At 38.1% G+C, this 13713-nt stretch overlaps 1 protein-coding gene across 1 annotated transcript in view; it reads left to right on the top strand.

Annotated features, from left to right (window-relative positions):
• The first annotated feature begins 1231 nt into the window (after window positions 1-1231).
• Window positions 1232-13713, top strand: part of sno (Protein strawberry notch) — a 38974-nt gene continuing 26492 nt past the window's right edge. The window contains exons 1-2 of the mRNA XM_017607272.1: window positions 1232-1487; window positions 11288-11399. Coding sequence (XP_017462761.1) covers window positions 1485-1487; window positions 11288-11399 — 115 coding nt within the window. The 5' untranslated portion in view covers window positions 1232-1484. The remainder of the gene's footprint in view (window positions 1488-11287; window positions 11400-13713) is intronic.

Genomic DNA, 13713 nt, shown 5'->3' on the forward strand with positions numbered 1-13713 from the left:
TGTACAGATTCCCTCTGAACCTCTACTATTTTCATGCAAATTATTTTTCATTAATTATTTATGAAAATATAGTTAATTCTATAACATAAATCATTTAAATCAAAGTTTCCCAATTTATATAAAGTTTACAAAAATTCAAATAATTTTCATCAAAATTTCAAAATTTTTACTCAAAATTTCTAGAAAATGTTCGAGTATGTAAGTTATGTAAAATTAAGAAAAATTATTATTTTAATTAATTTGCGTTGCACAGCAGCAAGCTATAAGTGTAAGTGTAAATTTAATTTAATTTGATATCGATGTTTTTGGTTGTTTTGAAGTGTTTTTTTGTAATTCGTTTAAATCAAAAAGATCGGGTTTTTAATACAGGTTTTTTTAACGGTTTAAAACCTGAATAAAAACCGTGATTAAACAAAACCCCGATTCTTTGGATACGATGCCCATCCCTAGCGCAAGGTTCCATTAGAGAACGTTTATAAACGTTATCTGACGTAAGACTGCTTTTACACAGTTCAAGTATTGAATTCAATTCTGCTGGTGAGAAGAAAAAGGACGAGTACACATGCATCTGTACCATTGAGTCCTTTCAACTTTCTTGCTTTGCTTTTGACATTTTCGTTGTCTCCCATTTAAAGAACCAAAAGCTTGAATTCAACAGAATTGATGCGTGTAAAAGCAAATAGAAAACAAAAGAAAATAAGCAAGTATTGCTATCAAGTACTTGAATCATGTAAATCGGGTGTAAACAAATGAACGGTAACTCTGTGGCTTAAATTTGTCCCTAGCACCGATTCCGGTAGTGGATTTTGGTCCCAAACCGATTAGGATGATAGCAAAATAGCAAAAAACATCGGAACAGCAGGGCGGCGGCAGCTGGTAGTGCAATGCCCTTAACCACCTTTCCTATAAAAAAAAATTGAATATTACGATAACTAACTAATTTGACAGTTTCTTGCATCCTCCTATTCGGCTTTTATTACTTTTAACTTGAGCACTGTCAGCGCCATCGGGAATGCGCAATCCCGTATTCTATCATTCATTGGCTGCGTTTCTTTATACATTCCGGATAATCCCATTTCACAGCCGGAATAAACAGAATGCTTTTGAAATATACGTTTACATATCATCAGGAACGTTCTAAAGAATAAGTAAACAAAAAAGTTTATTCCAAGCGTTCAGAATGAATAAAGAAATTCAGCCTTTGTGTCTGTCTGATTACATGGTAACCCCTTCAATATTACTCACAAATCCCTCCGAAGCAAAACTTTTGGTGTGTTTTCACTTGGCTAGATAATTAGCAAACGGACGGTAGCTCGGCAACTCTGTGGCTCAGTTGATTTCGGAATTTCGGCAGAGAAGAAAGTGTGCGATTTGTGCGTTGCCTCGCTTACGAGTATTAATTTCCGGATCGCGCTGTGAAAAAAGATAAATTATAGAAACTTAGTGCATTTTTTCGTGACCGGCAAAGTCGCTTATAAAAGAAAATGGTGAGTAAAAGTGTTATTTGTTTGACGTGTGTCTTGCAATCGTGCAAAAAATGAAAAATTTTTAGTTATCGCAAAGCACACCGTGTTCTACAGCGGGTGCTGCGCTGCCGAGGCAGCGAACTAACTAGTTCACCAAGTCATCGTATTACGTCTCAATGGAGTTCAGAGAGTTTTGTGTCTGAAAAGCATATAAATTTACGGCGCATTTTGCATTGTTAATAATTTGTTGGGAAAAGCTGGAAAATATTGCTGGCACATCATCAAATTGCATGTATCGCTTGGCACACTTGGCTGCCTTTTAACGCAGCGCTGCTGCCTTGCTGATTATTTCGTAATTTTTAGTAATACTCAAAAACGGTTGCGGTGTTTTTTCATATGAGCGAACATTTTGCATAATTACGCATTGTTGTTTTGCGTGCATAACCAAAATGTTTAAATATCTTTTAACGACGTGGTCATTGATCATAATGTGCGATTTTCGAAAAGTTGTAAGCTGAAAATCCACTTGCAATGATTGTTCTGAATTTTCCTTTGTGAAGACATTCTTTTTTGTTTTTTCCTCTTTGCACGTTGTTGTGTCGTCGTTTTATCCAATCGCTTATCATCGTTCTTTTCTTCTGTGTTGTTTGTGGAATGGTAGCAGCAGCGCATGGGTAGGGTCGTCTCTTTCTATCGCATTGAGTTGGCCAGGTTGCTGTCGCTAGCTGCCACTGTTGCCAGCTTCCTGCTTTTCGCACTAAATTTGGTGCTTTTCTTGATTCAAAACGCGAAAATTTTCGAGTTATATGGTAGACAGATGGAGAAAATTAATTAGAATTAATAAGCATAAATGCAAATTAAAATTTTACCCTTACATACGGCAGTAATGCGGATAAACCAGGCGCAAGGTCGTGGGTTCGAGTTCCACGGCCAGTAGACTTTTTTATTTTTTTTTTTTATAAGTTCTATATATTTTTTACGTTGCTTTCAGTTAGTTGTTGACTTTTTAATAAAATTCAACTCTAAAAATTAAAATTAACTAATAGTAAAATAAGAAATGTGATATAAAATAATGCGAATGAAAACCAAATAAAGTAAAATTAAATATACATATAAATAAAATAAAATTAAAAAAGATAAAATAAATAATAAAAAATTTTTTTCGCATAGCTCCAACCGAAGATCGAACCTGGCAGCTACAGGCTTGTAGCCCGCAGCTCTCCCCTGCAAAAATCGTTGGACCATGTAGTCTATTTGTGGTATATTGGAGTACTTACAAAAGTGCTCCTCTGTCATGCTGTAGCGAACCAACTCGTGTCTCTGCACCAACTTATTGTTACCCGATCACTGCTCGTGTTTTAACGAAATGTGATTCAAGTTAAGCATTTGAAAGTACATTTGCATGTCTGGCTGTAGCTGAACGTGTAGAGATGCTAGCTGTTAGTTCTTAGCTCCCAGCATGTTTGGGTTCGAATGTCATCAGAGGCAACATGTAATTTTTAATTTTTGTTTTTGGTTTTTATTCATTTCAAAAAAAACATCTGCGAAGTGAAGAACAAAACCGTGTACAAACGAAAAAATATAACGACAATGTCATTGGAGTATGTTAGGAGTAGTTTTGTGCTACTCTCATGTAATGCAGAGATGGAGTATATGGTCCTGCCCTAGGACATCGCAATGTTAATTGGACCATATTTTTTATATGAATTGTGGATAATTTTGGAGTACTCCATGGTCCTTCGGGAGTACTCTTTACATGCATGCATGGAGTAGTCGCGATTTTTGCAGGGTCACCACTCGGCTACCGCGTACGCGAAACTCGCCTGCTTCGTTTGCTTACTTGTACAAAAGACAACAACTGGCCGTTTTTACCAGTGTTGTCATCGAAAATTCCCCGGACCCGAGTTAATTCCCAAAAATTTCGTGCATTTGTTCGGCTGTTTATGCTCATTTTAAAGAGGAAAATGCATGAGTTAAAGCAAATAAAGGCTGGTTATGCAAATAATCGAGCCCGTTTGTCTACCGTATTAGGTGGTTGGTGCGTTTTTTGGTGCTTTTTGTTTAAGTTTGAAGACACAAAAACTGTTAATCTGAATCAAATAATGCGTAATATATGTAATTTAGAGCAATGGGAAGTTTCGTAAGAAACTTTACAAAAATGGAAACAAAATTATGGTACAATGACAATCATAAGCGATAGAGCATATGTTTGTAAAAAAAATAAGTGGGCAGCACTTTCAATCGTGCCAGAATTACATACGGTAATTTGCCATTGCCTGCAAAAACGTCCATGTTTCTGAGACCAGGAATCGATCTTTAGACCTTGGGCCGAGTTTTTCATAATTTTTTACGAATATAAAAATTCACCAGTATCTCCTAACAGTAAAATGAATTACGAATATTCGACCGCCGAGCAAGAAGCATTAATTTTTATTAATTTGAATCGGTATACCTACAATAAAATTTTGTATGCATACAAAGTCCATAAAATCCTCCAATAAAAAATTTGGAGCTTTTTTCGAGAATAAAGGCGACCTTTCTTGGATTTTAGTACCTTTTCAAATTCAAAACTTGGCAACACTGCTAGCCGCTGTGAAGCATGAAGACCGGGGTAAAGGTCACATGGTTGCTTTTGGTGGATTTCGGACTTTTTAGGAGATTTTTTACTAGCGGTCTGTGATTTGTTTTTAAACAGCGAAATACAAGGCGCATCAATATAACTAAAGTAAAAAATGCGGTCCCGACCTGGGATGTGGATGGCTATAATATCCACGTCCCAGGTATATAGAGTAAAAATTTTTTATCGTTAATTTTAAATAAAATTCACAAAACAAAAAAGTTAAGTAATAAAATAATTTGTTAATTGTTATTCTATACTACAATTAAGAACTAATTAATTGTTAATTGTAATTCTCCACATTTATAATTAACGAATTGCTAATTGTAGTCGCAGCAATTGTTAATTATTCTTACAATTAAAATTTGCCCAACATTGATCCACAGCAATTTTCACAAGTAAAAAAGCAGTACAAAATTGTTTCCTTGGCGTTCATTGTGGTATATCTTTTTTGTCTAACTGCCATCCCTAAATTGGAGCGCTAAGCGTTGCGTTTTCCAGTCACAACGAGTGCCAGCGCTTGCCATCCCCAAATCAACGCGGCGTAATATATTTGACGTTTTCTCATTTCCTCTCGTTTTTATTCTCGTTTCCTCTTCCACTTTTTTATTCTTTCACTTTCTTATCATCTTCCGTATCCAAATTCAACGCGTAACGCCCTGTCAAAAATCAAAATTCCAGTTGCTCGGCGCTAGCGTCACGCTATTGTGGGATGCTTCATACAAATTGTATGGGCAAGAGGATTTTTGACAGTTCCGAGTCGCCGAGCTAACACTAGGCCCAACCATCCAATAGTGTACCGAAGGAGGACAGGGGCGTCCCTGGTTGCTCCCTTTTTGGGCATAACATTTTAAGGATGCCTTTTCAACGCAGGCCATCCGCCACGCAGTTTCCGGCGATGTCACTGTCACCCGGCACCTAAACTATCCTTATAAAGAAGTACTCCGACGCGATTGATAGAGGGGTCAGACGTTCATTTACCGATTTCGAGTGCACCATCACACCCTTTAGCAGTGAGTCTACTGCTTCCTGAAAGACACTGCAGAGGTCGGGAAGCCTGCACAAGTTCTGGTGGAGAGTTTCCGTCAAAATAAACCTCCATGAACCCCGTCTCCAAGTTTTGATCCGTCCGTGAAGAAGTTTACCGTTCCTTTCTTCGATTAACCCCGCCCCCTATCCAGTCCTCCCTTCAGGGAATATACCTTGAGATGGAGCTTCTGGGAGCCATTTCGGAGGCACTTTAATCTATGTGTTCAAGGCGAAGTCAAAGCCCTCCAGAACTCCACAGTGTTACCACCCGGTTTCCCTGAGCCTAATAGCAGTTTGTGCTGCGACAATTCTAGTGAGTTCTACCAGACAAGGGCTCCGTGAAACAAGATACCTCACCTTTTACCGATAACTCCCCTACGCCAGTACAAGGAAGCCGCCGTGTATCGCCCACTTAGTTACCTGGTTCAGGTAACCTTGAGCCAGATTAAAAAGGGTGTCTAGAAATCGTCCCTTACCTACAACAACAAAATACATATCTTCTAAAAATTCTAAATAAAAAATTTAAAATTTTTGGGGGAAATTGAGCTTAAAAATTTAAATAAGCCCAAATGTGCCCGGGTACTCACACTCAGCCACTGCCTTGCTTTGGCGAGCTTAATTGTTTGGCCTCTCGAAAATGCCATTTGTTATTGTAAATAATGTACATATGTATATATGCACGTATACCGAAGTAGTTGTCAAATCAAGGGAAATAACCACTTGCCATCGAGAAAGATAGAATACATTAGTAAATTTGTGCTGTCGCAGTTGTGACCCGCCATGAGTTCACGTGCACTCACACCACCCCCGCAAAAGTCGCTTATGTCGGCTGTCGAGCTTTTAGCCTGGCTTCGCAGCGCTTATACACATCTCAGTTTTATGCACCAACAATATGTATGTACATATGTAGCCCAGTTCCTGCACATGCGCAGGCGCACACCAACCTACCACCCCGATCTTTATGCCAACGACCCGGGCGCAATTTCTGCGAATGCATACAACAGAAAGGATATGTATGTAAAAGTAGCCGAAGTCGATTTTTTCCCACACGAAATGCGTGTGTATAACTGAGAGTTTGTTGCATTTTTTCTTTAGCTCGTCTCTTGGCGCATTTTTTTTGCAGTGTCCTTTTATTATAGCTATGAGAGCATATGTTTATTTTTTCCGTTTTTGTTTTGCTCGCATTTTTTTCCTTGGCATGCACTACATTTTTCGCCTCGTTTTGTGGCGTTTTTTTTTTTTTTTATATTTTGCTACTTCACGCAGCTGTTTGTTTGGTCCTTTATCGGGGTTTTTTGTTTTCATTTTTAATTTCGTATACCACGCAGGAAGGCGCTGGTGAAATTCGCAGTATCTGCGTCTCGTGAAAATTTTCTCTTTCATACACATACACCGTTACAAATGCATGCAGCTGCGTATATAGGACACAGGATATCTGCTTGGTGGCGGAATAGCGGTGCTTTTGTGAATTTTTTTCACACCGATTATTTGTGTTTTTTTTTGTACTTTAATGTGTTTTGATTTTTTCTCTTCATTTTAGGATTTGCATGTGTGGCTGAGTGTTTAGTATTGTTTTGTTTCGCTGCTTTCTTTTTGCAAGGTCGTTCGTTTTTGATTTCATTTGGGGTTTTGTGAGCATTCATAATTATTTGTTGAGCAAGTGAAGGGGTTGGCCGGGAGTTTTTGTTTGATTTTTTTTTTTTGTTCTCCTGCCTAAGTTTTTTTGATTGGTTGGGGTTTCTTAGGTTGTTGCTTGCTGAATTTCTAATAGTCTATGATCCTGTTTTTCTAGTTTGCGGGCATTTTAAGTGATATGACTTTACTTTTTGGCGGATTGGAAGCAAAGGCTTAGGGTGTTTTATTTTTAATAAGCTCCAATTCTCTTCCTTCGTCACTTGATTTTTTTTTTATTTAGTTATCACACCGCGTAACAGATACACAAAAAAATCAACGTATTCGCGAAACGAGGGCCAATATAGTAAAACTGCGTTTTTAGTTTTTCTCACTGAAGGCAGGAGGATTTTTTAATAGGACTTTGCGATTTCAAAGATATTATTAATAAAAAAATGTATTTAAAAAATTCAATGCAATGTAGAGTAACAATATGGGTATCAAATATGTAAAAGAGAAACTTGTGTAGAAATAAAATTAAATTGTGCATAAGGACGAATATGTATTGAAACTGTCCTTTTAAAATTTTATCCTTGAATATCCGCGAAATTTCCAATATTTATTTTTAAAACAATCATATGTTGAGGAGTAATATACATAGACACGACCACATTCTCGAATTTCGTTTTTCAAACTTTATTGGCTTACAAAAATAAAATATTTAAATTAAATTCCACGAATTTTTGGTTTTATTATATTTTCTCGAAATATTTTTAGTGAAGTCATTAAAGCAGGAAATAATTAAATTCCATGCCAGAAGCGTTGAGCTATCATTACTGAAAATTTCATCGGCCTACCTCAAACATGAAGAAGTTTATTAGTTTTTAAATAAAAGACGTCGTTTGAGTTGGTTTTGGGTTTTCGGGTTTTTTTTTAATTTCTTCGTCCCAAAAAGATTGGAGCAAAACTGTGCTACTTTCGAGGCAGTTCCATCCCAACGACGCTCTGCTTTGAACCGCATTCCCGAGACGCTCGGCGAACGGTCAGCACTCATCAGCGCATAGAATGACGAATTACCGCCACAGACGCAGTACACGCCCGTTCTTAGTCCTAAGGCTATCCGAGTGTTATGATAAAGATAACAACTACCATTTCTCAGAAGTTCTATTAATGTGATGCCATATCGTTTCATCGAACAACCCGCTGTACTTCGGAATATTATTAGGGTAGTGTATGAATCAGAGGGGCATATTAGATCTCTAGCTTATTTCCACCCTGGTTCGATTTATCTATTTAAAAAAAAAACCCGGTTCTGGATGGTGGTCGAATCGAGAATAGAACCTAGGTGCTACGAGATGGTTGTGCGCACCTAATCACCTAATCTTTTACAAGCCTTCCGGTGTCGTCTATTTGTATAAGATAAGTCATGAAAAGCATCTACCGAAAGTTCTGAATTCTGGTAACCTTATTGTCGTACTTGGAGTTCATTTCCCATCCATTGCGGCCCAAGAGCTTCAGCTGGAAGCCTGCACGCCGAGTAACGTTTTATGAACTGCCGATTGAAACCTATTAACGTCTTTCGTTTGATGTCGTTGAGTTAAGGACAGAACTGCAAAGAAATCCTCACGGACCCTTTAAAAAGACTTTCGAATACCAAAAGTATGATGGAGGAATTGTGGCGAACCTCGGATAAGTTATTGACATGTGTTCTGATGTTGCCTCACTTTTTCCATTTACTATTTAGTATGTACCTCCTTCCTGGGTGGTTGCAAGGTGGCTGCTTGAAGTAGAGGCGAGGTCGTGCTCATGCCCGAGTAGGTGGGTCGTACATACATATATACAAAACTTTTAGTGCGTGTCAGGCCTCAGCCGTTGCCGACCTGTGTCCTATGTTGCTGCAATAGTTTTTGTGCTTTTTGAAAATCTGCAGTGTGATGTGCCTGGCTACAAAAGAGGCTGCCACTTTGCTGTTTACAGGTGCTCTATGCCTCGCTTGCCTACAATTGTGTGTGTGTGTGTTTCGTTGTGCCTGTGAATTTATGTTTTTATGCTTGTTATGTCGTCCCCTTCCTCAGCCATTAGCTCGCTACAGCACACAATAGGCCTCAACGTCCATCAGCTCTACGAAAATTCGACACTACTCCTAACGTTTGTTGGCATTGCGGCCGATAGCAGCATTTTGTCCCTCCGCCTTGTTTGTTGTGTAGTTGGGTTGTGCCATTTCGTCTCTTGGTTGTTGGTGTTCCTTTGCTTGGGTGTGGGCGTTGGTGCTATACGGGTATATAAATAAACATATATATATATATATCTGTATATACATTCACACCACAAGCGACCATGGCTCGTCGCTAATTGAAGTTTGTGCCACAGCCTGTTGTCTCGCTGCCTTTGCTGGCAACTATTTTGAACTATCCGCTCAAATGCCTACTGTCCGTTCATCTGTTTGTCGTCTCCATAAATCCATCCACCTGCCTACCTTCTTTCGCAATCCAGCCATCGCGCGCGCACTTCTATATACCAATTGCTTCGTATCCTTGCCTTGCCGGCTCATGCCTGTTGTCGCTTTACTCTGCTCTGCTCTGCTCTGCTCTGTGTTGTGTATTGTGTGCTATATGTGCCACAACGTCGCCTTTGTTTTTGTCCTGTGCTTTAGCCACCACCTGCTCTTTGTTGCTGTTGTTATTTTCCGTGTATATCCTGGCAAAAGGGTTGCTACGCTCGTTCGACTCGTTCCTTGCTCGCTTTTGCGCTGTGCCACTGCTCTGTTTTTGTTGTAAGCGTTTTTGTTCCTGTGCCACACAACGATTACAACAAATGCTTGTTGGTACATACATGTACGTGGATGTACTCTGTATATCGGCTGTGCACTTCGAAATGAATTTTGTTAAGCTTGTCGAGAGTATGTGACCCGGTCGTTCATAGTCACAGTGCCAGTTGATGAGTTCGTTAGGTGCAGTGTAGACGTCATTTAAACAGCTCAGATCCCCCAGATACAGCGCTCCAGTTTTGCTACAAAACGCTTGACTAAGTGTCTATAGAGGAAGAAGTTCATTGGTGCTGAGAAAAAGTGTGCTTTCTTAAAGTTGTCGAATTGCAGTTATTCTGTGAGTTTTTTGCCTTTGATTAAAGTGTATTTGGTGTTGAAAATTTATGTTTTATATTTGGAAATTCACTTGAATGCTTATCGATTTTTGAGGTGGCAACGCTTGCTGGCTAATACGCACACAGTCATGTCAGATTGCCTAATTGCCTTTGGGAATGTTTTTCTTTTGGGGGAGTGTGTAAAAGGGGTGGTAAATTTAAAATGATATAACGGTCTTTTCGTTTTCGTTATTGTGTCTGGGAAGTGTTTAAGTTGCTAACGCGGCGGCTGAACAGTAGCTTCTACTTTGAAAAAAATGTGAAAAAATTGGAATTGAAAAAAATATATAAACTTCTCACGTTCGACCCAGCCCGAAACCAGTGAAACCGAATGTAATTGAAAGAGGTGTAAGCTTGCTTGTGATCCGAAATTTCTAAATTTCGAATTCCAAATTAAAAAGAATATTGTTGTACGATAATCAGCCTTGAGCTTGGTAGTACTAAACCTCAGACAACTTGAATTCCTTGTACATAGTAAACTGCCTTTGGAATCCAACGTTCCGAATAAAACTCAGCTTAAAAATAGTCGCGATCGCTTGGTCGGTTCTAAATAAAATCTGCATAATCAAAGAGAGTTTTAAAAGCTAAGGCTTTGGACTATTGTTTTTTGAAATATTTTAATGAAGAAACTAGACTCAAATTCGAATACATTTACTTGCGATACAAGAATCGTCTACTCTGCAAAAAATTCTGTGAATCTTTAGACTACTTGTTTTGTTTTCTAATTATTTTGGTAGTTTATTGCGCTGTAAAAAGTTAATAAAGGAACCCGGACTTGATTTAAAACCCATTGCATCAAACTGTTTCTGGAAGCACCGTAGACAATCAAGACACTGCATTTTGGAACAAATTTCCATCATCCGGAACAAATACTATTAGAAACCATTTCTTATTATTATTTTTTAAATGCATCGTTTAACTTCAAAGCCCTTAGCAAGTCTGTGAAGTTTAATCTTGAGATCTATTACGCCCGCTTCTTTGCAACATTCATCGGCGTATATTTGATCAGTGGCGCGTACAGATTCTTCGCTAGACTATAATTTTTTGCGAAAGCTAGCTACAAAAGTGAGATCTGTATAAACGCCTATAAAATTTTCCAAATACAAGGACCTCTACACGTTTTTTCCCCATTTATTCCAATCTGTTCTTTATTAAAAGGGAAAATGGGCCCAATTTGCCGTGCCATTTTCCATGACTTGAAGCTGAATAGTTTGCCTCTAATACCTTCCGTAGTTTACGAATAATCCGTACATAATTAATTAATTAGATAGCCTTAAAGCCCTTCGCGCGGATTTAGGTAAAGGGATTCAGGATTTATTGTGGGCTGGTTGTTCTCTTCTTATAGTTTGCTTTCTACTTTAAAAATCTTTATTATACATTTTAACTTTCTTTAACGTCTATGTGACCTTCTTTTTACTTGCAGGCTTCATTGAAAAAGTCAATCGATTTTGACGACGACGTCGATTTGGATGATGATGATGATTCTTGCTCCGACTTTGATGATGATGAAGATCCAGATAAAATAGAAGTGCCAGGTGAGTAAGAAATGTGTTCCATAGGGATAGTTTTTTAGACGTCCTTGGAGAAGTTATGTACATCGGGTCAGAATATGAATAATAATACTAATACGGCGGCTGAAATCCGGTGAAGGAACAAACTTGAGGCTGAAATTTTTTCACCACTCGAACATCGCTGTAATTCTCAACTGGCTTGTAAATATATAAATACTTAACACGATAAGAATTCGGAGTGCTGCTTTAAATATCACTGGACCAACTCTGACACAACGACGAATGTCTTTTTAACCGACTTCACGAAAAGGAATTGATAACGTCGAAATATTCTTATTTGTTTTTTTTTTTATGTATGTTACCGCATAACTTTGGACCACGTCAACCGATTTCTATAATTCTTTTTTTAAAGGAAAGTTATTACCCATCCTAATTTGGTTTAAATCCAATCATTGGATCAAGAAGAAATTAGCGATTACCTTAAATTTTTATATGGGAATTGAAGTCAGTGTTTTTTGCTTAAAAATTACTTTTTTATTATCACTTTGAGGACCGTCATCAAAATTGTCACAATTTTTCTTGTGTGTGCTTCAACTACCCATTTGGCACCAAGCAGTTCTTGCTTGTAAAAGGGTTAATCACTGTTAACTACATATGTCTTGCTTGTGTTTCTTTCTCTTTTCAAACAACTCGAAAGTTGCAAAATCTTGTCGGTTCATTCTTTCCTCTTAATACCCACCCGTTATTGACAACTTTGAGAACTTTTCATTGCTGGAAATGTGTCTCCCAGCCTCTGCCGCGCTTCCTTTTCAAATTAAATTCTTTAAATTCTACAAGGCATTACACACAAACGCCACAGTACTAACTCACTTACATACGTGCATAACAACCCAAATGTTTATCTGTAAAACCCAAGCAGTTAACTTATTTATGCCGACAACTAACCGACCAACCAACCAACCATCCATTCAACTACCCATTGAAGGCAGCAGTCAGCAGTCAGCAGCCACAGTAGCTTTATTTAAAATTTTCACGAATTTAATCACCAACACCATCAACGCCATCCTCACCACCACCACCACCACCACCACACCCACCACCAACAATAACAAAAACATAGCAGCGGTGGCTAAAGTTCCCACATCCACTTTGTGGGTATTTCCCAAAAAGTGCCTGGTGAATAGCAGACAGCAATTCCATTGAAATAAAGATGGGCACTAAAGCAGGAATGCAGGAAGGCGATGGTGGTGGCGGTATAGTCAGTTCTGGCGAGTGGTGGTTATGGTGGCGCATTTCGTTGGAAAGTGCGTCCTGTGTGCCAGTTGGTTGGGTACATAGCATTGCTGCAATGGTTAGTTTTGGGCCAGCAGCGCTCAACTTTCTGACAAATACAAAAACTTGCAAAGTTTGAAGTTTTCATGGGCCCACCACTCGTTCCCTTAAGCTTGCGATTTCGTTACGCACTGCCTGCCTAACGTACTGACTTGTAATTCTGCCGAATATAATTGTTCGTGGGCTGCGGAAAAACCAATTCTCCAGTCTTGTACTGTTATGCGCCTTTCAGTAGCGTTCCCGAAACTCTTTAGCCCTGGTACTTGCAAGAGAATTTGCTGCATGCATGCACATTAGACTGCATCACACCCGATAAAAAAAAAATCGGCCTTGTTTTTCCATTGGAATTATAAAATCTATTATTATTATTCACCAAAATATTTCGGATAAAATTAAGTTTTACGTGAGATGGACCGATTTGAATATACCTTCAATAATTGAGTTTTTCGATGAATAAAAATAATTTTTTTTAAGTATTGAAAAAATCACCTCCTATGAAAAAACAGTTCAAGCTTAAAAAATTTGCATAAAAATATTTAAAAAAAAAGAATTCCAAAAAACCTTCAAGAAAATATTTTTATTCATAAAAAACTCCATTTTTGGAGGTATTTTGAAATTCGGAAAAAATATTTAATATTTTTTCGAAATATTTTGGATGAAGTTTACAAGTATACCTACTAACTTTTATAATTCCGGCAGAAAAATCGCAATTTTTTTTGGTGGTGCATTCTAATGCTCATACATACATACATATGTGTGTATGTACGTGTCCTCGTATTGTCAAAATTGCTCCCTTCATTGTGTCCTGCCCAAACAGCCACACAATATATCGTTGCCTTAATATAGAAAGGCCCTATCTCACATCGTCGCTGAAATGCACAAAGCCGTAACTAACTAAAATCTTTTATTGCATAAAACGATGTGAGGCCACATAATTCGATCAAATGCATCATAATCAATTAAAACGTAAATTTTCAATTTTTAGTTAGTTACGACTTTTTGTAAA

Source organism: Rhagoletis zephyria, unplaced genomic scaffold (genome assembly GCF_001687245.7).
Source record: "Rhagoletis zephyria isolate East Lansing unplaced genomic scaffold, Rhagoletis_zephyria_1.1 Rzeph_scaffold_00006, whole genome shotgun sequence".
Classification (NCBI taxonomy): domain Eukaryota; kingdom Metazoa; phylum Arthropoda; class Insecta; order Diptera; family Tephritidae; genus Rhagoletis; species Rhagoletis zephyria.